The sequence below is a fragment of the Cucurbita maxima genome, unplaced genomic scaffold, assembly GCF_002738345.1.
Source record: "Cucurbita maxima cultivar Rimu unplaced genomic scaffold, Cmax_1.0 Cma_Scf00018, whole genome shotgun sequence".
NCBI lineage: Eukaryota > Viridiplantae > Streptophyta > Magnoliopsida > Cucurbitales > Cucurbitaceae > Cucurbita > Cucurbita maxima.
The window spans coordinates 2917468-2943908 of record NW_019272034.1 but is presented as its reverse complement, the minus strand read 5'-3'; the positions used below and the strand labels follow the sequence as shown (position 1 = coordinate 2943908).

The window sequence follows — 26441 nt, the reverse complement described above, 5'->3', positions numbered from 1 at the left end:
CTACCTTTTGTAAGGGATTGGAAGAGAGCTTGGTATTTTGTTAGTTTAATTTGCTCTCTCTTTGTTCTTCTCTTTGAGTAATGTTTTTTGGTATGAAATATTTATGGTGGATTAATGGTTCTTCTACGAAATTTCCTTACAATAATTTACATGAATGAACAACAACATTGTTAAGAAAAAAATAGAATTTATTATCATTATTTGATATATTATTTCGATTTGAATTTCTGCTGCTCTAAATTTCAACAATTAAATAGAATGAGCTTTAGTTTGTATTAATTTTATGGGTTTGATATAATTTTTAATTCTCTCTAGTATGTGTATGGCTAGATCACTTCTTTTTTTTCGGCTAGAGTAACTAATTCTCGAGGTGGAAACTCCAATTCGAGTCTTGGGTCTTAATTCTTAAGATGGAAGCTTCAATCAATCTTAATGATCTTCCGAGTCTTAGGTCTTGATTTGTTGTTATGAACATTTTCTGATGTAAACATGTAAGTTTGTGTGAATTTGATCAAAATATGAGTTTATTGTCCAATTTTGATACAGATTGAAGCATAACTTGTTCTTTATCTCAAAATTTCATTCCAATTTGATTTGGGTTTGGGATTGAATTATAATTACTCCCAAAACTTTGGAAGATTCGACACTAATCTCAACCTAACAAAAAAACATCAGACATTAATAATAGAATGCTCAATAGGCATTTTAATTAAATAACCACTATCGGTCATTCACATCGTCAACAAAGAATAAAATAAAAGCCACAGCTTTTAAACAGGCCTGCTCAAACAAAATTTGATAGAACTTCAGAACTTAAATGTAACAGAGAACAAAGTGTTGGGTGCCAATAAAAACACACTCGAGGGATTCAAAAAGCAATGGTTCTCTTCCAATATAATTTTAAAAAACCAAAATGTCTTAACCAAAACAATCAAATTATCTTGGAATTAAATTACTGGCAACACAAAATCTAATTATTACAGGATAAGATCTTTCTTTACCGAGAAAATATAGTACTATTCGAAAGCTATGTCAAAATTCCATAATGGGTGTGGCTCAAAACCATGTTCAATAGAAGAAACCAAGGACTTTCCCTCCAACATTCTTCCTTCTAGCCTCCTCATGATCCATAATTCCAGCAGATGTTGTCAGCACAATGAATCCAAACTGCAGACATGAATTTTATAAATAAGATTACAGAACAATTGGCAGAACTAAGCACTGCTAGTTTAGAGCAATGCAATATGAACTTTGTAGCCATTGGAAAAATACGCATCTAATCCATTACATAAGTAGACTGATTCACCCTCTAAAAGATCATTCTAAGAGACAAGAATTCCATTACAGGTAAATTTGGAGAGTCAAAACTCTCAAGTATTACGTTTTAGAAAATTAACAGGTTTTGAAAACTAACCTGTCTGGAAGGAAGCAGCCTAGCAGTCCAGCCTTCAATTTCCTTGACACCCACATCAAAACGAGGACTAATAACCCCACACTTGTTCAGCCTACCGTTGAGTTCAACAACAATTTTTCCAGATCTATGATCGTCGACATACTCAAATTCCCCAATATATCCTATGAAAACAAAAATTAATAATAATCAATACCTCGGGAGAAATTGCTGCCGTGAAGTCAAATCAAAGAGGTGGTGAAGTAAGCAATCAAACCGTGCTTCTGCATAACCATAAGAAACTTGATGATCACTTTAGAGGAAGGCCTGATCATGACCTGTCGTTTCCCCCTCTTCTCTGCATTGTACATGCTTTTAAGAGCGTCGTTCAAGACACTAATTCTCACCATCCTTCCAAATTAAAGCTTCATATGATTTGCAGATGAAGCAGAGAAAGAGAGGAAAAAAACCACAAAAACGTTAAAACCTATCCTTGATCATCGCATCCAAAACATGTCTACGAGAAAAAGCAAACCAAAAGCAAAAACTCCAACACATTGAAAATCCGTTGCTAAAATACTACAGTCACTACCAAAATCCAAACTTAATTGCATTTAAAATCCGCATTCAACGACGAAATGGAGTCCCCATCGACGAACCAGTGATTACAATAACCATTTAACAGGTCAATCAATGCTAAAAGAGACGCAGAAGCACATAACTGTAGAACAGAGGTCGATCTGAGAGGAATTGAAGAGAAGTGAGAGGAGTACCTGGATCACAGAAGGAGGCGTCCGTCAGCTTCAACTATGAACAAAGGGCATTAGGGTTTGCGTCTAGATATGTTTATAAATCCTGGAGAGGGAGACCAAAGCCCTCTCTTGGGCCTTAATAATAAACAAATGAGTTGAAATTGAGCCTTCTTTATTGGGCCTTGATAAACAAATGAGCTGAAATTGGGCCTTCTTTCTTGGGCTTAATAAACAAATGAGTTGAAATTGGGCCTTTCTTTTTTGAGCCTTAATAAACAAAGGAGTTGAAATTGAGCATTCTTTATTGGGTCTTGATAAACAAATGAGTTGAAATTGGGCCTTCATTCTTGGGCTTAATAAAAAATGAGTTGAAAGTGTGCCTTCTTTCTTGGGCCTTAATAAACAAATGAGTTTGAAATTGGGGCTTAATAATCAAATGAGTTAAAAATGGGCCTTCATTTTGGGCCTCGATAAACAAGTGAGTTAAAATTCGGCCTTAATAAACAAATGAGTTGAACTTGGGCCTTCTTTCTTGGGCCTTAATAAACAAATGAGTTGAAATTGGGCCTTCTTTCTTGGGCCTTAATAAATAAATGAGTTAAAATTGGGCCTTTTGGGCCTTAATAAACAAATGAGTTGAAATTGGGCCTTCTTTTTTGGGGTGGGTTTCTTTCGATAAGGATGCATCTGAACGTTTTTCTATTTTCGCAGATTATATTTGATTGGAAAAATTGGTTGTCATATCGCAAATTATATACATATAATGATTTTGCATTGAAGGCCCAAAAAATAATTCTTATATGGATTAAAATGATGCAAATGCTCCTGAATGTTTGGAAGGAATGGCCAACCGACTCGGCACGCAGCTGTTCATCAGCAGTATATCTCTCTATCTCACTCGAAACGTTTCAGGCGAATGTTTCTTATCAATCTTTAAATTGATAATTTTAATTTTTGGCCCAGGACTGTCATCATACACTACGATCGAACGCCTCGAGACTCTGTTTTCACCATTCGGTTCAGTCTCTGAAGGTACATATCTCTCTTCCCATATCCCCTTTCAGTTCGTATTTCCTTTCCCTTCAATGTCAAATTCACCATGTGCAGCTCGGCTAATCAGAGACCCCAAAACCCAGAGGCCCAAAGGGTTCGGTTTTGTCACATTTCAGTCACCGGATGAGGCGAAGAAGGCTCTTCAAGCCATGGATGGTCGGGTATGTTGTCTCCCTGTTTACGCACATAACCTGTTCGACGAAATGTCTGACTGACATTTTGTATGCAACTTGCAATTGTCCCATCTGTAATATGTATCTATTGGGCTTTATTGATATGAGCTTTCAACTTAGACTCTGATTTTGGTGATTAATGGTTATGGATAGTGTTTTAAGGTGTCATCGTCAAGGAGGGTAGCTAAGATATGTTTGAAAAATGATGCAGATAGTTGATGGAAGGTTGATTTTTGTTGAATTTGCGAAGACTAGGGGACATGGGGTGGATGCTGCATCTAGATAAAGAACATCATTCACTATGATACTTGAAGGTTGATTTTTTTTCCCATTCATTTGGAAAGGAAACTACAAGATTAGGAGTGTAATAATCTAATGTTCTGTTGGGTTAACTTAGCTTCTCAGCTTGAAAGCCAACTATTTCAGCAGAATTTTGGTTTCAATAGGACATGGGACAGGGGCCTTTACTTTCTTTGAATGCTTGCTATTTGCTAACATGGTGCTTGCCTACAAATGGTTTCTCTTAACTTGTGACTTATGTTCTTGGAGTTGTTCAAGCAAGAAATTCTATGCCTGAAAGATGTCAAGTCAACTCCATGGGAATTAATAGTTGTCTCGATACACATTTTGATTCATGCAAGGTGTGTCTCATGCTTTCTTCTTGCAGAAGGGTTCAAAGGTTTTCAAGTGATGGATCTTCTAGCTCTAACTTTGGTGAATGTCCTAATGGCTTGTGGAACGTGGTTTGAAATGTTCACTCACTAACCTCTCATCGGAATAATCATTGAACCGTGAACATATAAATGAAGGCCGGAGGCATTCCAAAATTTGAGGCTAGCACTACACGGCTTGCTTCAAGAGTCTCGATTCAATTACATGGTGTGTCTACTTTTTCAACTGAAACCTAAGGTTAAAATTCTCATATTGTGATGTCTCATATTGGTTGGGGAGAACAACAAAACACACTTTATAAGAGTGTGGAAACCTTCCCCTAGCATACACGTTTTAAAGCCTTGAGGGGAAGCCCGAAAATGGAAGTCCAAAGAGGACAATATCTGCTAGCGGTGAATTTGGGTCGTTACAAAAGATATCAGAGCCAGACACTAAATTATGTGCCAACGAGAAGGTTGTTCCCCAAAGGGTAGACACGAGAGGGTGTGCCAGTAAGGATGCTGGACTCCAAAGGGGTTGAATTTGGGGGAGGGGGGGTGCCACATTGATTGGAGAAAGAAACGAGTACCATTGAGGATGCTGCGCCTCGAAGGAGGATAATATCTGTTAGCAGTGGATTTGGATTGTTACGCATATCCTATATTTGTTGTACCCAAAATAATCTCGCCAATCATCCAACCATTGTACCATTGTAGCACTTTGGTGGGGCTTATGTTGGTGTTAATGAGTTTGTCTATGGTGGTTCTAACGAGAGAATCCGTGGTTCTTTTAGGTACAAACTTAGAACACCCTATCTCTTCTCCTTGAGTTTATGGCCATGCATTATGGTGGAGGTCAAACTAGGGATGTCAATCCGCCACTTGAGGATAGGTAGCCCAAGTTCATTTCAACCAACTCTTCTTATTGTTTAACCTTTGAGTAGAGTTTGTCTAGATGATGATCGATCACTTGATGTGATCACAAGTATTCGTAATCGTATCATACATATCGTTCATGTGAAGATAGTAGGAAGCAAGGATCATTTCAACCTACTTTGTATAATAAAAATGTATTATTACCGTTAATTTTAGATAAAAACCATTAATACTTTGTATAAAAAAAATGTTATTAATTTCAACCTACTTTCTTATCTTCATTAAAAAAAATGGTAACATTAATTTTAACGAGTCATAAACGTTTTACAACTATAAAAAAAATAATAATAATAATATTAATTAATTAATTAATTGTTGGATGAATCGATTTGGCAACGACTTGAAAGGTTGGAAGGCTGTGATAGTGACCATAACGGATACTCTTAACGGGTTTTTTTACTCCAAAAGTAATTTTAAAAACATTCATAAATGCTTGAATAATTTAACTTATTTATTTATTTTGTAGGAATCTATTTTACAAGCTACCAATGAGAAAATTTTGCAAATAAATATATATATATTTTTTAAAAATGAGATGGCCCGAATGTAAATATCCAAAGTAAAAAAACGAAAGAATCCCTCTCATGGATTTACTATGTTATTCTTGTTTTATGGTTAAACCAAAATATTAAAAATCTCCTCTCTTCTGATTGGTCCATTTTGAAAAACGCGGATCGCTCGACAGTACATCCACACCCGTCGATTGAACTGTATCGTACGGTCAAACGTGCACCCATTTCTGAATCCGCCTCCCTTCCCCAAATGCCCGTAGTTTTATGCCACTATATAATTCTTCCCGCAAAACCAACTTCTCATTGTTATATCCACTGGGCTGATTTCATTTTCCTGTAATTCCCTCAAGTTCCTCTGATTTCCGGCGATCAGGTTAGGTTTCGATGGACGCAAGCGGCAAGTTGAAGAAGGGAGCTGGTGGCAGAAAGGGCGGTGGCCCGAAGAAGAAGCCTGTTTCTCGCTCTGTTAAGGCCGGCCTCCAGTTCCCCGTCGGTAGAATTGGTAGATATTTGAAGAATGGCCGGTATGCTCGACGTGTCGGTACTGGAGCTCCGGTCTACATGGCCGCCGTTCTTGAGTATCTCGCCGCTGAGGTACCTGCTGAACTCTATTTGCTCTCTTAGATCTGTGTTTCTTTCTGTTTGATGTGGATGAGTTCTTCATAACTGCTAGTTAGGGATTTGAGTTTAATTCAGGAACTAGATTCTTATCTCTTCGATTGGATGTTACTACTTTTAATTTTGCTATACTATTAGGCCTGTTTTATTCCAGGGGAATAAATTCAGAAATTCAAAGGGCTGATGAATTTCAAGCTCATGATCTCATGAATTTGAGCTTCGGTTGTGTAATTTAGCTTTCCGATACGTGATTACTGTAATCTGGAACTCAATTATTGTTTGGATTGCTGAATTCAGTCGTTCGATTGACTGCGCATGATCGCAACTTAGGGTTTATATTCTAACATTTCCAGTACAAATCTGTTTTCCTCTGCATAATCCTCTACGGATTGCATGTTGTTAGTCTCTAATCTGTCACAAACGGGGGTAAATTAGGTGCTGGAGTTGGCTGGAAATGCAGCCCGGGACAACAAAAAGAACAGGATAATTCCAAGGCATGTATTGTTGGCCATAAGGAATGATGAGGAACTTGGGAAATTGCTTGCTGGTGTAACAATTGCTCATGGTGGTGTTCTTCCAAACATAAACCCTGTTCTGTTGCCAAAGAAAAGTGAGAAAGCTGCTAGTAAAGAACCGAAATCTCCATCGAAGACCCCCAAGGGAGCAAAATCCCCAAAGAAGGCCTAGGTTTTTTCTTTCTAATCTGAAAACTTGACTGTTCTTTGCCCATTTGTATGTACTTTGTTGGCCTTTTAGGATCATCTTCTGTGTTGTTTATCAATGTAAGCTTAAAACTGGAGAATTGGGAGAGACTCTATCTCTCCCACCATCTTAATGAATCAAACTCTGTACTGGTTATGATTGTTTAGCCATCAATTCTTTTCTCTTCCTTTTGTTCACATCTTAAATGGATAAGGTTGAAAGAACAGAAATACCTAATGGACTGAGGTCCCAAATTCAAACCTTGATGCTAGTGTTCCATTATTTCTTTCCAGCTCAAATCTTCATAGAATAGCAAAGAAATTCGTGTGCCAACCTTGAACCAGACAGAATGAGAATATGGCAGTCTTCTCTTCTTGCCTTCCAAGAATGAATCATTAAGGGAATAGAAAGAGTGTTTGTGGGCACGTCTACAAGTCATAATGAGTTTTAGTTATGGGTTTGTTAGCCGTAAATTGTGATTCTTTTAGTAATGTCAACTCTTAACTCTTCAAACAATTTGATTACATCCTTTAAATTTAGATTGGACTCTATCTTGAGATTACAATTCAAGAAACAAGTTAGATGAGTTGTAGCTATGATTACCCAAAAAATAAGAATGATCAATTTTATTTCTATGTTGTTAGCATACATGAACCATACAAGAACAAGATGTTTTGGCTTATTATGTATTGTTATCGGTCTAATAGTTGTTTATTATGTATTGTTATCGGTCTAATAGTTGTAAAACTTATCTATTAGTGAGAAATTTTCATACTTTTATAAAAAATGTTGTCCTTTTCAATCCATGTGAGATTTCACGTGCTCTTAGCTAAGTTGTGAAAAAAGGTCATTTAACTTATTAAAAATGAACTCAACCAACTTTAACCTAATCACATAAACTTTAAAATAACAAGCTTATTATAGCCTATGAGTTGAGAAATGATATGGAGTGACTTTCCTTTGTGGCTATTGATATTTACATTTTCGTGTCTCATACCTTATGTTCGACAAAATTGAGAGAACCCAAATAACATCTCGATCCTCTAAAATACTATTCTTTTCACCCCAGTTTTTAAGAGGGAACTTAGTACTATATTTTGTGGTATCATTTTATTATTGTTTTAGAGTTAATTAGGATGTTTGTTGAGTAGTGATCTGAACAGAAACGACAAAAGATAATAATGATAAACGACAAAAATAATAATGATCCATATCTTAGGTTAAACGACAAAAATAATAACGACCCATATCTTAGATTATACGAGAATCTAACCGTTAGAAAAAGTGAGATCAAAGTTGATTGAAGATGGTTGATTGTTTTATTTATTTTTTAAAACTCGATTTAGAGTGAGGGCTGATGATAAATCTATGTACATAGACATAACTGAGATATAAATGGAGAAACAATCTAATCGTTGGAGTCCATGGAACTACAGCCTTAGAGCATAGATTGGGCTTGAAGATCACATCTTGGCCGATAGGGCTTGTGGGTCGAGAGTAGTGCATGTGGGGGGGCTTCCCGTGCAGGTTATTTGGGCCCTTGAGGTCACCATGAGCGCCAAATTTCGACCATGCAGCTTGGGAAGATGAAGGTTTTCAATGGATTCATTAAATGTCTTGGTGATAGTTATTATACTCTTGATTTGGCATTTTTCATAGACCTTTTAAACATGCACATGTATATATTTCAAGATATTTATATTTTAACATATCATCATTTAACCATAAAATCTAAATACGATTATATATGTATAATAAAAGCTATTCACGACATTTTTCCATTAGGTTGTTCGTCTGTAGATACTATTTTTTTTTTAATAATTTCTCGGGAAGGTTTACCTCACTTTCTAGGAAATAAAGTACAAGTCCTATCTTGAGTAAGAAAAAAGGAAAACCCTTTCCTATCTAATATTAGGTCCACATCTCTTTTATAGGATTATAATGTTGTAAACTATATGCATAAATTTTGAATTATATAAAAAATAATAGACCATTAATTGATAACCCCTTAATAATTAAACCCTTTTCCTCCAACAAAAGCAACCAAATCTTTCTTCTCTTTAGAGTAAATGTCATTTGTTGGTACCCATTAATCTTTGTGTTTCTACATTTGGTATGATATTATATATGCAAATACCTTTTAGAGGACTAAAGTAGGCGATTAGAAATAGCTAAAGAATTGAACCTAGTATAACCATTTTTTGGGAAATAAAGACAGATGGAACATAATGGAGGTTCGAACTGACTGATGTTGAAGACTCAGTGGATGAAGAGAGACAGATGAAACTCAGTGAAGGTTCGAAATGACTAATGTTGAAGATTCAGTGGATGAATAGAGTGATGAAACTCAGTGGAGGTCCGAATTGACTGATGTTGAAGACTCAGTGGATGAAGAGAGACTGATGAAACTCAGTGAAGGTTCGAAATGACTAATGTTGAAGATTCAGTGGATGAATAGAGTGATGAAACTCAGTGGAGGTTCGAATTGACTGATGTTGAAGACTCAGTGGATGAAGAGAGACTGATGAAACTCAGTGGAGGTTCGAACTGACTGATGTTGAAGACTAAGTGGATGAATAGAGACTGATGAAACTCAGTGGAGGTCCGAACTAACTGATGTTGAAGACTCAATGGATGAAGAGAGACAGATGAAACTTTGTGAGGGACTGAATTAACTAATGTTGAAGATTCGGTGAATGAGTGGTTATGGTTAGGGATGAAAGACCACTAAAACCTAGAGCTAGCTCGATTCTTCTCAAAATGTCATTATTGAGCAAAGAATGCAATAGCTTTGGTTAGTGTAAAATTCAAAATAACATAACCAAATAAATGAATTGAATGCTAAACCTACCTCTCTCTTCTTATAAAAAGCCAATCTTTTCTTCTCAAACACATAGCTTAATTTCAGCTCCCAAAATCTATGGCCCTCTTCCTCTCTCACATGGAGCCATTGGTATTGCTATACGCAATCCCCTTTGTGTATTTGGTACTCAAATTATGGAAGCATTTGGATGCGAAGAGGGACCAACAATGCTACATTTTGGACTACCAATGCTTCAAACCAACCGATGATAGAATGCTTGACACTCAGCTCTGCCGAGACCTTTTGATGCGCTCCAAAACTCTTGGCCTTGAAGAGTTCAAGTTCCTTCTCAAAGCCATTGTCAACTCCGGCCTCGGCGAGCAAACCTATGGCCCTAGTGTCGTCTTCTCCGCCACCGAACACTGCCCTTTGCTTCTTGACGCCATCTCCGAGATGGATGAGTTCTTCCACGACTCCCTTCAAAAGCTCTTCGACAAATCCCATGTTTCCCCTGACGAAATCGATATCCTCGTTGTCAACATCTCTTCCATGTCCACCTCCCCTTCTTTTGCCTCTAGAATCATCAACAGGTCTTTTCTTTTCTTTAACGATCGATACTATGTTATCATCTCAAAAGTTATGATTTTCTTGAATTTTACATGTTAAATTGGAATAGGTACAAAATGAGAGAAGACATTAAAGTGTTCAACATAAGTGGAATGGGGTGCAGTGCGAGCTTAATCTCTATAGACATTGTGAGACGACTGTTCAAATCTTACAAGAACTCGTACGCGATCGTTGTGACCTCCGAGTCTCTAACTCCAAATTGGTATCTGGGTAACGACCGTTCCATGATTCTAGCCAACTGTTTGTTCCGAATTGGCGGCGCCGCCATACTCTTGACGAATAAAAGGAACATGAAGAACAAAGCCATGTTGAAGCTCAAGTGTCTTGTTAGAACCCACCATGGAGCTGTGGATGAGTCTTATGGTTGTTGCGTTCAAAAGGAAGACGACAAAGGAAACTTAGGTAAGAAGAAAATACGATTTCATATCGTGATAGTCTCATTGAATAATTTGTTAATTTTTTACGAAATTTTTTATCTTTTAAGGCATTTATCTGGGAAAGAACCTTCCAAAGGCAGCAACAAGTGCATTCATTGACAACCTAACAGAAATCTCCCCCAAAATCCTTCCCATAACAGAGATAATCCGGCTGACATTATCCAAAATAATCCACCAACTCTCCTCCACTGGCTCGTGGAAGCCGCAGCGGCCGGACTTCCGAACAGCGGCGGAGCATTTCTGCCTGCACACCGGAGGAAAGGCAGTGATAAATGGGGTTGGAAAGAGCTTGAGGCTGACGGAGCGAGATCTGGAGCCAGCCCGAATGACCCTTCACCGATTTGGAAACACATCAGCCAGCAGCCTGTGGTACGTGTTGGGCTACATGGAGGCCAAGAAGAGGCTGAAGAAGGGCGATAGAGTTCTTATGATAAGCTTTGGCGCAGGGTTTAAATGCAACAGCTGCTTGTGGGAAGTGACGGCGGCGGATTTGGGTGGTCGGAAGGGTAATGTGTGGGAAGATTGCATTAATGGCTACCCGCCGGTGTCTTTGGTTAACCCTTTCTTGGAAAGGTTCGGCTGGATTCAGAATGAAGATGCTTCCACTTTCAAGTCACTTTGATTCATACCTTTTTAGTTAAGAAAAATTAAATTTTTTTTCGTTTTATATTTGAAAATTTCGAGATTAAAACATGACCCTTAGCGGTAATAGATGTTTTATCTGTTTGTAGTGTAACTCGAGTAGTATAAGCTAAGCTATTTTATCTACTGTAAAAGTTATTTAATTAAAATTACTGTACTCGAAATTTAATATATTATCAAATGATATGTCAAATTATGAATCAAATGATGTCACGTGTGAATTGACTTAAAAGATAATAAATATTAATTATTTATATTTAGATATAAATGATAATTGATGTCTCAAAATTTAGTTTATTTAATAAATTAAATAGAGGTAAGAGAATAAGTTAGTGTTATAAATTATATTATTATACTAAATAGTTTCATATTTTAAGATATTAGTTCAAAGTAACACTTAATATTAACAATTATATGTAGTTATTAAGAAATAATTAAATAAGTATAAATTAATTTAAATATTAATAAGAGCTTAATATTAGACAATTACAATACTATATAATATTAAATGCAAATGTAGTATATAAATGATGGTGGTGAGTAATTTATTAATTAATAGTTAAATAAAATAATTAAATAAACAAGAATTCATTAATATTAGATTAATTATTAATTTTTATACTCGCTTTATTAATTTTTAGGAGGATAATTTTTTTATTAGTTTTATTACAAAATTAATTATTATTTTTTTGATAAATATAGTCAACATCAACTTTTTTTTTTTTTTTAAATCATAAATTAAAATGTCACACATTAAATATGGATATTTTCTCATATAAAATTTCATAAATCCAAATAAATGGTTTATGATTTTATAAAACATAATTAATGACAATGTGGCAGCCACCAAACTTTGTGGAACTCCCAACTAACTTCTGTCATATCTAAATAATAATAATAATAATAATTTTATTTTTTATTTTTTTATTTAAAAAATATTTCAAAGTTGATAATATTTGTAATAATAATGACGTGAAAGGATTATTTATTAGTGTTTTATTTAATCATAAGAACTAATTGGTGTCATGTAATTGTATGAATCCATATTATTATATTCTAATTTTACCCGATACTTTTTAAAGAAAATTTTGAAATGGGTCTATATGAATCTGTAATATTATGAATCCATATTATTACCTTCCAATTTCATCTCAAAACGTCCCAAAGAAAATTTTGAAATGGGTTAATATTGACGGGTTGGTGTAAAATTAACTCATTCTCATAATTAGAATGTTATGATTTTAACTTTAGCACTCACACGAAAACTTAAAATCGTAAGTACTAAATTCTAACTATTTTTAAATTACAAAGACTAAATTTGTAATAGGGGTGTACATAGTCCTGGTTGGGTTGAGTTGACGGATTTTTTTGACCCAGCCCAACCCTCTATTTTCGGGTGGGGTTTGGGTTGGGTTGTCAATTTTTTTTAAAAATTTTATTTATCGACTATTTATAATTATTCGAATATAATCTTACATAAAATATATTAAAAGCTCACAAGCAAACACAAATACTATAGCATAGTATTAGGTGTATTATGAACATACTTTTTCTATGAGTATTATAAACATACATTTAATAATATTAATTTATGTTTAAAATACGAGTATTAAACAATTTTATTATTATATTACAAAATAATATAGTATATTATTATGAGTATCATGAACAACATTTAATAATGTTAGGTACAAACTCAAGACAATAGGTTGTCACACATGAGATCATAAAGAGAGAACTTCCCAACCCATTACTTAATATAGTATTTATCATTACACATAATGTTTCATATTAAATGAGATTGGTTATATTTTTCAACTTATAAATTTCAAATACTTAATAGTACTTTGCATTAATTGCACATGCCATGTCAACAAAAATAACAAATAAAAATAACTCTACAAAATACATTTTAAAACCGCTAGTTTTTGTTCTGTAAACATATATCTAAATTTTAAAGATTTTTAAAGGAGTCTGACGGCTGAGAGGAGGTTACTAATGATGATATATGAAAAAGGGCCTCAAAATATCTCAAAACCCTTCCTCCATCACGTGACGAACGACAACTGGTCAAAAAGATGTCCATTAAAAGTAATTTGGTCCTATCTAGAGGAGCCTCTCAGTAAGGCAATTTGGTCGCTAATTAAATAAGCATGTCATATTTATTTATACAAATATTAGATAATTCAGCAACTTCCTAGTTAGATTATAAATTGTTTATTATCATTTTAAAGATCGATGTGTGGCTCTATAATTATTAAAATTAAAAAATAAAAATATAATGAGACGTGCAACAAATCAAACATATATCAAATTGTTTGTTTATTCAAACCGGAAATGAATCATTTCTTTGTAACAATTTCATTTTTTTTTTTCAATTTGAGCATAGTTCAATGTTATATTTAATAAATGTGGAATCTTAAATCTTCAATCTCACACATTATTGAAATAAAAAAAAATAAAAAAAATAAGTTTATATTGAACCATTAAAATATTTAATATCTTATTAACATAAATCAAATTAAGTTTTTGATTTATAATTTGTACCATTTATATTTGAATTTTTTTTATTTATTTCAGCTCCAAACCGTATTTATTTATTCCTAACACGTTTTTTAGGGCAGTGATTTATTTGCTCAACTTTCATTTGTACAAGAGGGTACTTTTTTTTTTCCTTTTTTTTTTTTTTTTTTTTGTGAGAAATAAGTTGTCCCACAATTAATGATCTTTAATATAGTTAGGGCAACTCAATAAATGAAAATATCTAATACTTAATATGTTGGTACGATATTTGTTGAATTTTACAACTAAATATGTTCATTTGGTCTCGAGAGCTAACTCCAAACAAGGCGAAAAATCATCAATAAACAGATAATATTAATTTTGCACAACTTTATATATATATCACAATGATTTAAAATTTGAATAATTCATAAAAAAAAAATATTGTTTAAAAAGATAATAAACAAAGAAACTTGTATTGCTTTAACAAGAATTTAAATATATATATATATATATATATATATATATATATTTCCTTCTTTTCTTTTTGTATAAAATATAAAATAAAAAAAAATTATAAATTGTCTTGTTATGGGCCATCTGAAGTGAGCCCAAGCCCAACTTTCAATAGTAAGCCCACAAACATGAATCATAGACGCACTTTTACTATAATAAAGCTTATGATCAAACTTAGAAATCATGCCAAAAGACATTAGAGTTGAGGAGATCAAGAGCAATAATGCGCCAAAAATGTATTTATACATAGCTTCAACCATATGGTGTGTCTCTCTCGATGTGGAACGAGCAAATAAATATTCATTTTCATCCTCGTTCTTAAAACTCATGGCTTCAAACTTCGATCATAGCCATGGCTAGGTAAGTCTTCGGACCTCAAATTCTTCTAGCTAACTTAAGGATCGAACCAGGTGTAGCAAACATCATATTGATGTGCAGTTTGTTTTATTTCACCATGTGATGTCACATTCTTCTCTCTCACGTAAAAGTCAAATGTATTTTTTTTTTTTTTTTGTCGGAATTTTGGTTACTACATAGTCATGAATTAGAATATATTGTTATCAGATTTTTCTGCTCAATGTGAACAACTTAGAGAATTTACATCGCTTCCATATACAATCCACTGCAAATTAATCAATCAAACCAAAGATAAAAAATAAAAAAGTATATATATGTCCTTGTCCTAAAACCACCACTGTTCCACCGCCGCCTCATCCACTCCGCCGACCACCATGAAAATGATATGGCGACGAAGACAAAGACGAGGAAGAAGAAACACTCCCTCCCAAATTCCCATCGCCGTGAAGTAAATCAGATAAATAGTTCCCCAAATCATCTGGCGCAAATCTCACCTCTGAATCACATCCGAAAAGCTTCTCCAATCGTGAACGGTATTTGATGTAAAACTCACCGTAGAGTGTTCCGAGTTTTTTCCCCAGCGAGATCTTTATGTGCTCACGCAGCTTTGAATCCGTCACGATCCACGAGGCTTGATGTCTATAGGCTTCTTCGAATGCGATGTTGAAATCGTGGAAGTGTTTTCTGGCTCTTTCCGGTGAGATATCCGCCGTCGGATTCTCCGGCAGCGAAAGAAACACTCTACTCCATCCCATCCGTTGGTAGCTCGACGCGTACTGCTTCACCTTTGCCTCATGGCTCTCGATCCATTCGTCTCCTAGAAGGAATCTGAGATTCGAGGTTCGTGCCTTCACGACAATGTACTTGAGGTTGTTCGCCAGGAAGATGTACGACAGAGGAGCGTCGAGGTAGAGCTCCGCTTTACTGTCGAGCTTCGAGAGGAGGACCAGAATTATCCAGGCCAAGCGTATGGTGAGAGGATTTTCTTCCGAATCGTTACCGCCAAAGAAGGATTCCGGCAATGGAGAATGAAGCATCAACGGCCAGTCAGCGACTATTCCGGGGAGGATTCCGCTGTAGTCGCTGAGAAATGAGATGTAGTTCATCACGTAGCGAGTGAGTGGATGAACTCCGCCGCTTGGCACTGGCGTTTTGGAGGAATCTTTCTGGATGTGAGATTCGAAATCGACGAGCATAGAGCGGATGCTTTCGGCGATTTTTGTTAGCGAATGGTCGATTAAAGATCGGATGGAGGACGTCGATTCGCAAGAGAACATCGATTCGATTTCCGGCAAGAGATCGAAGATCACTTCGTAGAGATTGAGAATCAGGAAAATTTTCTCCGGAGTTTTCTTCGATTTCACCGCCATTTCCGGGAAGCCAAACAGAGTCAGAGCGCTCTCTCTGGTAATTTCTGAGAAAACAGACTCTCTAATCATATCAGAAATCGAGAAAACTTGATCGCAAAGGAATTTCTCTGGTTCGAAGAAATTTTTAACAGCAATTTTCACAGCGTTCAGCCAATTCTTGATCTTCACTTCCAAAACCTCCCACTCCATCCTATGAACATGATGATAACTCGTCTTTGCAACTCCGAGATTGTACAATCCTTCCTCAACAATCGATTTCCTAGTAACAGTGTAAATCTTCACACATTCCTTACTGTAACCAGCAGAAATCATACCTTCCGCAATCGACTTCAAATCCGCAATAACCGATCTAGAAATCCGCTCCTCTTCAGTAACATCTTCATTCGCAAATCGCAAATCGTCCTCCGACTCATCCTCCAAATCAGAGTTACCGGTCAAACCGGAATCCCTAGACGACCGATTCGAAATCGATTCCGGATCCAGATGCGCCCGATTATCAGACAAAATCCGATGAAACTCCCTCTGCAACCTCTTCATCGCAGTCTGCATCAGATTCTGAGCGCGAACAAGATGGCGAGATTTCATATTCTCAGAGCCAAAATACTTCATCGCCGTCTGTAAATCCTTAACGGCCTTGAGGTACTGCTTAGCCTCGTAACCATCTTCTTGGAACAAAGGAGTAATATCGGCATAAGACGAAATAGCACGGTCCCACTTCGTAATTAAGATTTCCGCAACGTCGATATTCTCCTCCATTAGAGACTCGGACAAGGCATGCGACGGCGTCGTTGGTGCAGAGGAACGAGACGGCGTAGATCTAGTCGGAGAATGAGACGGCGTCGTTCTGGCCGGAGAATGCGAGGGCGTTAAAGACCTGAAGAAATGGTTTCTCATCCTTTGAAGGCAAAGAAGAAAAGAGTTGAGTATCTGGTAATGGCTATGGCGGCAAAGAGAAACTGAAAGAGGATTTTGTAGAGAGGAAACGGAGGAGGGACGAGGGAGTGGGATTGTATCAGGAAGCTTCGAAACAGTTGAAAATGGAGATTGAAGCTTTTTGGACCTTTTGACTTTCTTTCCTTCTCAACTCGAACGAGTCAACTCATACTTACGCGGCCTTGTTTATTTTGTGCCGTTGCTTTCTGTTTCCCGTTTTATTTGACCAAAACGATTCGGATTTGGTCAGAAAAACGTGAGACATATTTAAAATTTATTATAAAATGAATTTATTATTATTATTATGACTAATTCAACATTTTTTCTGACATATAATAAAGATAACATATATTAAAAAAGTTAATGAAGTACTTTAAATACGTGAATTAATATATAAAGTGTAATACTATTTTATTTTATATAAAATAATAATAATATATATTAATACTATTTGCAACTCGTGGTCCATGCAAAAAGTTAAATTTATTAAGAGAGACCACCAAGCACAACCGTTGAAAGGACAAAAAAAGAAAATAAATGGAGGGCTGTTGTATGCCTTTGGAAGCATTTATCTTTTTAGTTAAATTATCATTTTATTCCTTGCCTTTTTAATTTATTTTATTTCTGCCCTTTTCGGGTAAAAATCGAAAAGGTTGGACAAAATCTCGACATGACAGATAATTGAAACCACGTGGTGACGATTAAACCCATTTGCGTAGATTAAGTATGAAAAAATGATGTTCTTCAACCTCAACATTTTATTCAATGTTCGGGTGAATTATGAAATATCGAGATTAATATTGAAACTAAAATTAGAAAGAAATTCGGGTGAGAATCATGTCTCAGCTCATAATTTGGAATACGGATTCGGTACCTGTTGATCCTGATAGTCTCCTGCCTTTTGAATGTCACAAAGTCAAAACCACAAAATGTAAGGGCGTGGGAAAGTCAAGAAAATTATATGTATATTTTTAAATAATAAAGGAAGAAATCATGAAACTATAATACTATAATATATACGACAAATGTACAGATATAATAATTCATAATTATATTGGTAAATATGAATTACCCTTTATAATTGGTAATTATAAGTTACCATAGTGTTTAGATAAGCTCACTATAGCTCATTTTAATCCGTGGGCTTTCTCGAGTTTCGATAATCTAGCTATACTCTTTACTATTATATGTCATCGTTTCAAATCATAATTATTCCAATTTTATGATGCATACAAGCACCGTCAATTGAGACCATTCATTACTATTGATTATTTTGTGACTATTTGTCAATTCACATATGGTATAATAATCATAATCGTGATGGAGTGACCATCGCGTCTGCCAACTATTGTGATACTATGCACATTCTTGTCAATCTAGATAAGTCTATGGTTAGATGGTAGTTCGAGACTCCCCAAACGAGCTCCACTTAATAACCTAATGACATTACATATCATATGCATCTAGGGCACAATGCAGGTCCTGTCAATCCAAGCAATTCACTATTAAAAATTAACTAGTGACCCCTTTAATAGTCCCAACATTGTATAATCGTAATGAAAGTGACATTCATGCATAAAATACATATGCAAACCCTTGTCAATCGAGACAAGTATACTGGTAGATATTAGTTTGCGTCCTAAGAGTCTGTACATGATAACTAGAAAAAGACTCGGTAATTGTAAATCAGTAGCTGAAAATAGCAAATTTCATAGTCAAATATATATCGTGCATCCAATATCATATTTTATCTAAACTAAATTAGTTTTAAACCGAACTACCCAAATTGGATTTATTAAATTGTTTGACTTTTGAAGGTAGTCCAAGCTATGCCTAATAAATATAACATGAGGTGTTTATTATTGTTATTATTATTATTATTGAAATTATAGAAACCATTAGGTAAGGTTTATAACTCAGTTGTTTTACCTAAATAATAAATATATACAATAAATTTTTAATAAAGGTATTATACAAAAAGATTAAATCTATATATATATAGATTAATAAATACGAGGCTCCAAATTTTTAATGTGAAAAAAGGGAAAGTTATTTAAATTAAAATAAATACAGTTAGAAAGATTTATTAAATACATTTTAATGTTAAGAAATGTATAAACGTGCGAAGATTATTAGATATTTTTAATAATTTATTAAATATAAAAGTTTAGGTCAAATTCAAGTTTTAAATTTTTGTGTCTAAGATGGTAAATATATACAAAAGATTTTAAATTTTTTATTTTGGGTATAATTTCTGATGCAATTAAAATGATAAATTAACTAATTTAATGGATAATATAATTTGTTAACTAGATTCTAATTTTCAATTTTATTTTTAGTATATGCTCAAATTAAAAAATGTTAAGTAGGCAAGCTAAATACCTATTGAACATAAAATTAAATAGAAATCTATTAAATATAAAATAAAAAATTTAATAATTCCCTTCCAGATAATTTTTTTTATTATAATTGTTTTTTAAATTTAGAAATTAATCAGATACAAACCTTTATAATTCTGTTTAACAGACATGATTTAATGACATTTAATAAGTTGAATTTTGTATTTAATAGATTTATATATTTAAAAAATGTTTAATAGATTTTAAAAGTTTAAAATTAACTAAAAAAAATTATTTAATATGTCGGTCAATTTTAAAAAAATATATTTGTAAAATATTTTAAATATTGAAAATTTAGAAGTAACTTTTATTTATTGAAAATAAAAAATAAAAGAAAGGAGATAAGAAAATAGAAAGCTATAAAAAAGGAGAAGGTGTGTAGTCATATGAATGGCGTCCACTGCGGCACCAACCCAAAGTCGCCACTCTTTGTCGGTCATCACGTCCAAGCCCCACGCTGTTGCCTCCATCGGGCGCCAAATCAACCTCGCCTCTTCTCTCTTCTCTCTTCCTTCAAACCCTTTCTCTTCAGCTACACGCCGAACCAACCCCTCTCGATCTTCTCATGCATTCTCTTCTTCCAATTTCTTCTCCCTCCCCCAATCTTCTTCCTCAACCTCAGTTTTCTCATTCATGTTTCTTTCACGGTAGTCGGAGTGATCGAGATTAGGGTTTCGCTTCTGCAATCTCGCTTCTCTCTTCTAGTATGTTTTTGTTTGCTGTGTGATCAGAATGTTTTGGGCGTTGACGCCTCGGAGCTCTGCTTATCTTAGCGCTTTGTCTCTGAAGATTGAGAAGAAGCTTCAGCGGGTTTGTTTTTCCTCACTTTTATGTTTGAATTCCTCATTTTCTTTCTTGTGTTCTGTCGATGCTGAATGAGGAAATGTGATTGGAAGTTAATTTAGATAAGCTGTACTGTACCTTTCGGATAAGAGTTCATGTTTTTACTGTTCGATGTGAATTACGCTTTTTTTTTTCCTTCATCTCTCTTCCCCCTTCTCAATGGGAATTTAACCTGGCCTGATTCGTTGACTGATCTGCTAACTTCTGGATTAATTTATTTAGAATTAGTTCTGCAATTGCGACAGAATCCGGTTATTCCGAGACTGTGAATTCAAGTGGCATTTGTTCCTCTCGTTGTACTAACTTGCTAAAGAGCGGTGAAAAGGGGAATTGTTCGAAGGTTTGTTTGTTTGAGGAGAGAGTACACTACTGCAAGGGTAAAGTGTGCATTTGGCAGGGAATTGGAATTGTGTGATTGGTGGAAGGGGTGGATAGAGAGTGCAAGGGAAGGCTGAGGTAATCTTCTCTTTGCTTATTTTTGGTATTGTTTCCCTTTAATGAATTGGAACCTATCAACTACGATAACTTCGTTGATATAAGCTACTTAGATGAAGAAGAGTGTAAATGAAAAGGTAGGTTTATAAGATGGCATTGATAAATTGGGAATGAAAGGAAATTGTGATCTGATGAACATAGTAGATATCAAGGAATATGGGTTTGAAGAAATGGCATTGTTGGCCATGTATTGGAAGATTTACGCTTGTGTGATTTCTCACGGAGGCACAACTCATGATGTATTTGTGTTTCGAACTCTCCAAAACTCATGATAATTAAGATTAAATACGAAAGAGAACTTCTGAACTTTTTTAACATATTGTTTTTTTGATATTACGATTTCAAACTTGAGTGTATTCTCATAATGATGCTAGCCTCCTTTGATCCGAAAAATGCATAAAGCCTTGGGACTTAAAAGTTTTATTTATATTTGGGGTCCAATTATCAAATCTGTAGAAGTATGATGTTTCTAATTGAATGGCCAATCTGAAGTTATCTCCGTTGTTTCTGCTATGACGAACTGAATGGTGGCTTTTTTGGGTGGCAAGGTGTAATATCACAATCCATTTTTTTGGATGGAAGAATATGGGTGACCACCACCTTAGTAGTACAGTAAACAGTACTACTAATTTAGTCCAAGCATAGTTCAAGATCAACTACCATAAGATTGACACCACGCTTTTCTTGAACTTGAGGCTTATTTATTAGAAGCATAGTCTCCAGGTTGAATCCCTAGTGGATGATTTTGTCTATTTGAAACTTATACTGTATATACTGTTCTCCTTTGCTCCAAAGGTGAAAGAAAAGCTTTCCTCAGGAGGTTTTCGTCCCCACTAGCTGTTTGTATGAATTTGGTAAGATACCTATTGGTTACCTCTACCTGCTAAGTCCACCATACATGAGGTTTCCTCAACAGGATTGGGCATTTTGGTTTAACAATTGTTTGGTTCCCTAGATGCCAACTTAGAATGAAACCTTGAGACAAAACATGTTTTGGGAGTGTGGCATTACTGAAGAAGGGTCCGATACTGAGGTCCACACTCAATGGTCAAATGTTTGTACTCAATTTTTCGGGGGTGAAATGTTGGGCCTTCCTCTCATTGTATTTGTAAAAGGAAGGGTGAAAAGGGAAATTGTGCGACTTTCAAAGGGAGTATTATGCTCTAGAAGGGAGTATATGCGTTTGGCTGGACATTGGATTTGTGTAATTTGTGAAGGGTGAGTAGAGAGTGTAGGGGAAGGCTGAGATAAGGATTCTCCTTGCTTATACTATTTGGTGTTTTTCCTGTAGTGAATTGGAAATTATCATTATGTTTAGGATTTATTTTATTTTATTTGTTAAATGTAGGCATTAGCTTCATCCCAGAGGCGAGATGTGCTGCAAGAATTGTTTGCTGATGTAGCATTAGAAGTAGATGACCGAGCCAAAGGTGAGTTGTGGTAATGCAACATCTTCTATTTGACAATAGTACATAGAACCGCACGTGGAAGAGGGTTTTGGTCCTGTAAGTTTCTCATAATTTCTAAGAGCGCCTGCTGGTTTATTTTTGTAAAAGTTATGTACCTGCTATTGGCTTGTTTTTTAAATTAAATTATCTCATGCTTGTTGGGATTGAATGTGTATTGACTTACTTTATCCTAGTACAATCATCAGTATTTTCTTACAAAATAATATATACATAAATCTTTTCTCTCTCCTTTAATGAAATAGAGAATCACTCTATTAGAGCTGATTTATTGAAGACTTCTACCTAGTTTGTCAAAGCTTGTTCTGGTTGTATATTCTTATATTGTTTAACAATGACATTAAAACTTGATGGTAATACGTACTGCTAGAGCACTAGACACTCATATTCTGCTTTATAAAGCAGAAATAATTCTCAGCAGGGAGGAAGATGCGATTGCCCCCATGGAGAATGGAATGGATGGTCCGTTATGCTTTTACGATGTTCTTGCTGATTATTATGTTCAGGTGCCAGAAAGCGGGAAACCAATCCTTGATTTGATTGTCAAACTGTGGAGCCAGTCATTTACATGTCATATTTTCACCCTCTTATTCCACAAATGGGTGGGTGAATTTGCACCATGCCTTTTCTTTATGCAGATGTGATTTTCCATTTCCATTTCTTTTTTTTTTATTTGATATTTTCTTGGCATTTTCTTGTGGTTTTCATCTCAAATTTATTTAAGAAGTTAACCCGCCATCTGGGTTCCCTTGTTTCTATAAATAACTATTCTGTGTTTAAATGAATTCTCGTTGTAATATTATTGTCACGTAAAACTTGTTCTGTTTTCAATTGGTTTTGGAATTTGTCTAAACATGTTTGCCCATGTAGCTATCTTCTTCTTTTTCTTCTATTTTATTAGAAATATTTGGTGACTGATGCTGATCCATCTTGCAGCTCTTTGAAATAGAAATTGACAATTCAGATGAAGTTCATCTCCGTAACTCAGCAGCTCTTGTTCAAGGTGCCACAAATATCTTCTGGTATGGATTTAGCAATTTGTTGCAAAAACCTGTTTTATACATCATCTGATCTTAATATAGATCACAATCATAGTTTCTCGCTTTTTCATTATTCTTACTTTTGTCTTGCACGGTGGCACCAAAGCCTGTCTTACAATATATTATGCTTTGTTGGCTAAGTACAGAGTTGCTGATAAAACGTACTATTAAGTTTTTTAGCAAGTGTTCTTAATCGTTCATGGTATTTCAATGTTAGATTAAAAGAAGCATGGATGCAAGACATTTACACTTCTCTGTTGATATATGTATGTCTTCTAGGATATAGGGTTCTGATACGGACGGATGGTTGATTCTCATGTTGAAAATTTGTTTTAGTTTATTATTATTTCACTTGAAAGATAATGTAAAAGAAGTTGAAAAATTAGTTGCCTACACTATACAGTTTTATCAAAATATTTGACACATTAAAAAAGATTAAGATGACAAAATTAGTTGCTCTCTCTTATGAGACAATATACCGTGTTCAAAATATTTGAAGAAATTGAGACCAACTTATCTTTTTCCTAAACGATTTAATATCTTGACATGAAATTTAGAAAGCACATTTTATCTCAACTCGACTGCCCGTTGTTTTTGCTAATTTACATTGGCATGGCATTTCTTTAGCTTCCAATTTTCCTTTTGAACATAAAGAGTTTGTTTCCATTCATGTATCAGTACTAATCATGCACAAATTAGATCCATTTCCAGTTCAGACACTTTAACCCATGAACAAGTGCACCCTTTATGTTAGGGTCTCTCGCATTTATGGAGAGGGCATTTGCTTCATTGTGATTAATGACTGTTAGGAGCATCTGATCATGAGTTATCCCATTGAGGAATTGAAACTTCCAAACTGGAATTAGCATCATATACATGAGTATTTCATTGCATACAGCTGCTGACTTCATCTTTTATGTTCTTCATTTTAAACATGCAATGAAAACGATATTTTGGTATCATCGTAATGACCTTTGTGTGCTGATTCAGGCTTGATATTCAGGCCAACACTAGTCGATTTAAATCTCTCTTTCATGTAAGAGTTTGGTCTAGAATTTTTTCCCCCCCCCCAACCTTCTTTTGATGCCGTGTTCAGTAATTTGTGCTAACCCCCCCTTCATATCAATGTTCAGTACCTTCTTGAAGAAGTTGCATTTCAACCTGTCAGATTGAACAAAATTCCCATACAGGTTAGAGTTTAAAGTTTTTACATGATAAAAGTTATTTATTATAATCTAAAACGTTTTACAACAATTCAGGTAGTGCCATTAATGCGACTGTTTTCAAGAGAATTGTTTTGTTTTTCTTGAGAATTGTTTTGTTATTGACTCCTTTCTTTTTTCTCCTTGCCCCCTCCCTCTTTTTCTCGTTTTTCTTTTTTCTCCATGGCAGGTTCAAAGAGATCTTTTTCTTTTACTTTCACGGTTCTTAATTTTATATGATTCAGGTGAGCTTATAAATGCCATTTGGAAAACAATTCCAATTTTTAAGGCGACTTCTTACCCACTAAGATTTTGTTACTTGGGTGCCCATCTGTATATAATAATCCGTTGTGCTTCAGATGATAAGCTTGAGAGGTTTTTAAAGCAATTTCCCCCTTTCCCGAATGCCATACTAGTTGGTGGTCCAGCTGACTTGTTTGTGATTGAACTTACTGATCAGGTATTGGCATGTAACGTTGCACCAAAATTCTATTGTCAAGTCTTTTTGTTTAAACAAATATTTAGATGAACATGTATTTAAGTTGCCATTATTTAAATTTCTTTAGTACTCTTGTATCATGAAATAGCTTGTTTTGCTACTATCATGATTATATACATCTGCATTGGTCAGATTCAAAAGTTGAAGGTGGAACCAGTACTTCTGCATTATCTTTCACACCTGACTGTTCTCCAAGGTAATTGGTTAACATCATTTCTGGTCAACATTTCTTATCGTAATTGTTTTAATCAACGTCATTAATTTATCTAGGCATGGAACTCAGAATGACCACAAGTACAAGGCTAAAAACTTGTTTGTATAGCTTCACCTCTCCTGGTGGCCCCATGTATCCTACCAGAGCTGTTCGACATGCTGCATGGGACGCTCTGGATTTTCTATTCCCAGTAAGTTTGAATGGCCCAAAACTCATTGCTCTATTAACAACTTCTAAGCATGCTCTTTTATAGTTTTAACCTTGATAACTTCAATGTTCCTCCAACCCTTCGTCTGATGCCTGGTGTTATATGAATCATGAAATATTAACCAAAAAAGAATGTCGGTTAAACTATTCTCCATCCCGGTAACTAGACATGGAAACCGTAAAAATGCTCGAGATTAGAGCACCTCCTTATTTTAGAAGTACTTTGTAATCACACTTTAGCGCTATGCTGAGAAAATTGAAAAAATTTGATGAAGGATTTTTGGTACAGGTGGGACGATATCCTAGGCATCTAATAAGCCTATTTTTCAGATTGTTGTACCCATGGTACTGGCCTTCATCTTGTTGGAACTTCGTAATATCATGTATAAGGGCAGTATTTTTCTCCTTGTTTCGGCTGGTGTTTTCTAGATTCGAGAATCCAAAACAGCATAAGTCTTACTAGGCACAGAAACCAAGTTTGTATATGTACACAAAGACATGTTTTCCCCTCAGGTCATGCTGCCCCCACTTTCTGTTGGGGGCTGTGTATTGATATCTTTTACTCCTTCAAAACCATCGTGATGTCTTTCATTCCAGCTTCATTGATGTGTGTCAACTACAGCAAAACAGAAGAAAAGGCACATTATTTTGATTCAATGGAACAAACCCTTTTGTTTTGGGTGAAATATTGTAGGGGTTCCGAACCTTGGTGGTGTTGAGACTTATAGAATAGTTAGCTTTGGGGATTACTACTGGTTAAATAAATATCTTATTTTCAAGTAAGAATGAATATGAAAATATGAAAACAGACATGTTTGATCTAGTTAAAATTCTGTACTGTTGATCTGTGATTAGTTGTAAAACGTATTGAAAATATGATGTGATCGGCACCAAGCAGCATTTAATGATTGTGGAATTATTGATTTATGAGATGAAATTGTGACAGTTGAGACAAAAATTGCAAAATTTAAGGTAATATTAGATGAAATTGTGTGTTAGTATTCAACCTTTTTACAGTCAACTAACTCCATTACAATGTCCATCGAACCACCACAAGATTTATAATTCAGTATAATAATGTGAAATTTCAATCATTGTTCTTG

General features: G+C 34.9%; 6 protein-coding genes across 8 annotated transcripts; 4 read left to right on the top strand and 2 right to left on the bottom strand.

Annotated features, from left to right (window-relative positions):
• Nucleotides 1–865: 865 nt before the first annotated feature.
• On the bottom strand, nt 866–9843 carry LOC111492664 (40S ribosomal protein S15a-1-like). Its single transcript, XM_023142054.1, has 6 exons — nt 9833–9843; nt 9335–9337; nt 2164–2226; nt 1668–1815; nt 1415–1575; nt 866–1167 (listed from the first exon to the last, which is right to left on the bottom strand). The coding sequence occupies exons 4-6, from the start codon at nt 1798–1800 to the stop codon at nt 1069–1071; spliced, it is 393 nt and encodes a 130-aa protein (XP_022997822.1). The 5' UTR covers nt 1801–1815; nt 2164–2226; nt 9335–9337; nt 9833–9843; the 3' UTR covers nt 866–1068.
• LOC111492665 (cold-inducible RNA-binding protein B-like) lies at nt 2908–3959 on the top strand. Its single transcript, XM_023142055.1, has 4 exons — nt 2908–3021; nt 3106–3174; nt 3250–3356; nt 3580–3959. Exons 1-4 carry the CDS (start codon nt 2985–2987, stop codon nt 3652–3654), a joined length of 288 nt encoding a protein of 95 aa, XP_022997823.1. The 5' UTR covers nt 2908–2984; the 3' UTR covers nt 3655–3959.
• Nucleotides 5750–6960, top strand: LOC111492662 (histone H2A-like). The gene is made up of 2 exons (XM_023142050.1): nt 5750–6060; nt 6520–6960. The coding sequence occupies exons 1-2, from the start codon at nt 5851–5853 to the stop codon at nt 6769–6771; spliced, it is 462 nt and encodes a 153-aa protein (XP_022997818.1). The 5' UTR covers nt 5750–5850; the 3' UTR covers nt 6772–6960.
• On the top strand, nt 9708–11426 carry LOC111492659 (3-ketoacyl-CoA synthase 12-like). The gene is made up of 3 exons (XM_023142048.1): nt 9708–10179; nt 10266–10618; nt 10701–11426. Exons 1-3 carry the CDS (start codon nt 9728–9730, stop codon nt 11273–11275), a joined length of 1380 nt encoding a protein of 459 aa, XP_022997816.1. The 5' UTR covers nt 9708–9727; the 3' UTR covers nt 11276–11426.
• A 3430-nt stretch (nt 11427–14856) lies between these two features.
• LOC111493246 (exocyst complex component EXO70H1-like) lies at nt 14857–16934 on the bottom strand. The gene has a single exon (XM_023142895.1). The coding sequence runs from the start codon at nt 16932–16934 to the stop codon at nt 15024–15026; it is 1911 nt and encodes a 636-aa protein (XP_022998663.1). The 3' UTR covers nt 14857–15023.
• A 2812-nt stretch (nt 16935–19746) lies between these two features.
• Nucleotides 19747–26235, top strand: LOC111492822. Of its 3 annotated transcripts, XM_023142298.1 has the most exons (12): nt 20066–20182; nt 20461–20671; nt 22059–22140; nt 22582–22778; nt 23113–23198; nt 24207–24252; nt 24350–24406; nt 24609–24663; nt 24778–24878; nt 25050–25113; nt 25188–25321; nt 25628–26235. In XM_023142298.1, the coding sequence occupies exons 4-12, from the start codon at nt 22620–22622 to the stop codon at nt 25799–25801; spliced, it is 876 nt and encodes a 291-aa protein (XP_022998066.1). In that variant the 5' UTR covers nt 20066–20182; nt 20461–20671; nt 22059–22140; nt 22582–22619; the 3' UTR covers nt 25802–26235. The 3 variants fall into 3 exon arrangements, with proteins under 3 accessions (XP_022998064.1, XP_022998066.1, XP_022998065.1); XM_023142296.1 differs by lacking the exon at nt 20461–20671 and having other exon boundaries at nt 19747–20182; XM_023142297.1 differs by having other exon boundaries at nt 22059–22778.
• Nucleotides 26236–26441: the final 206 nt, after the last annotated feature.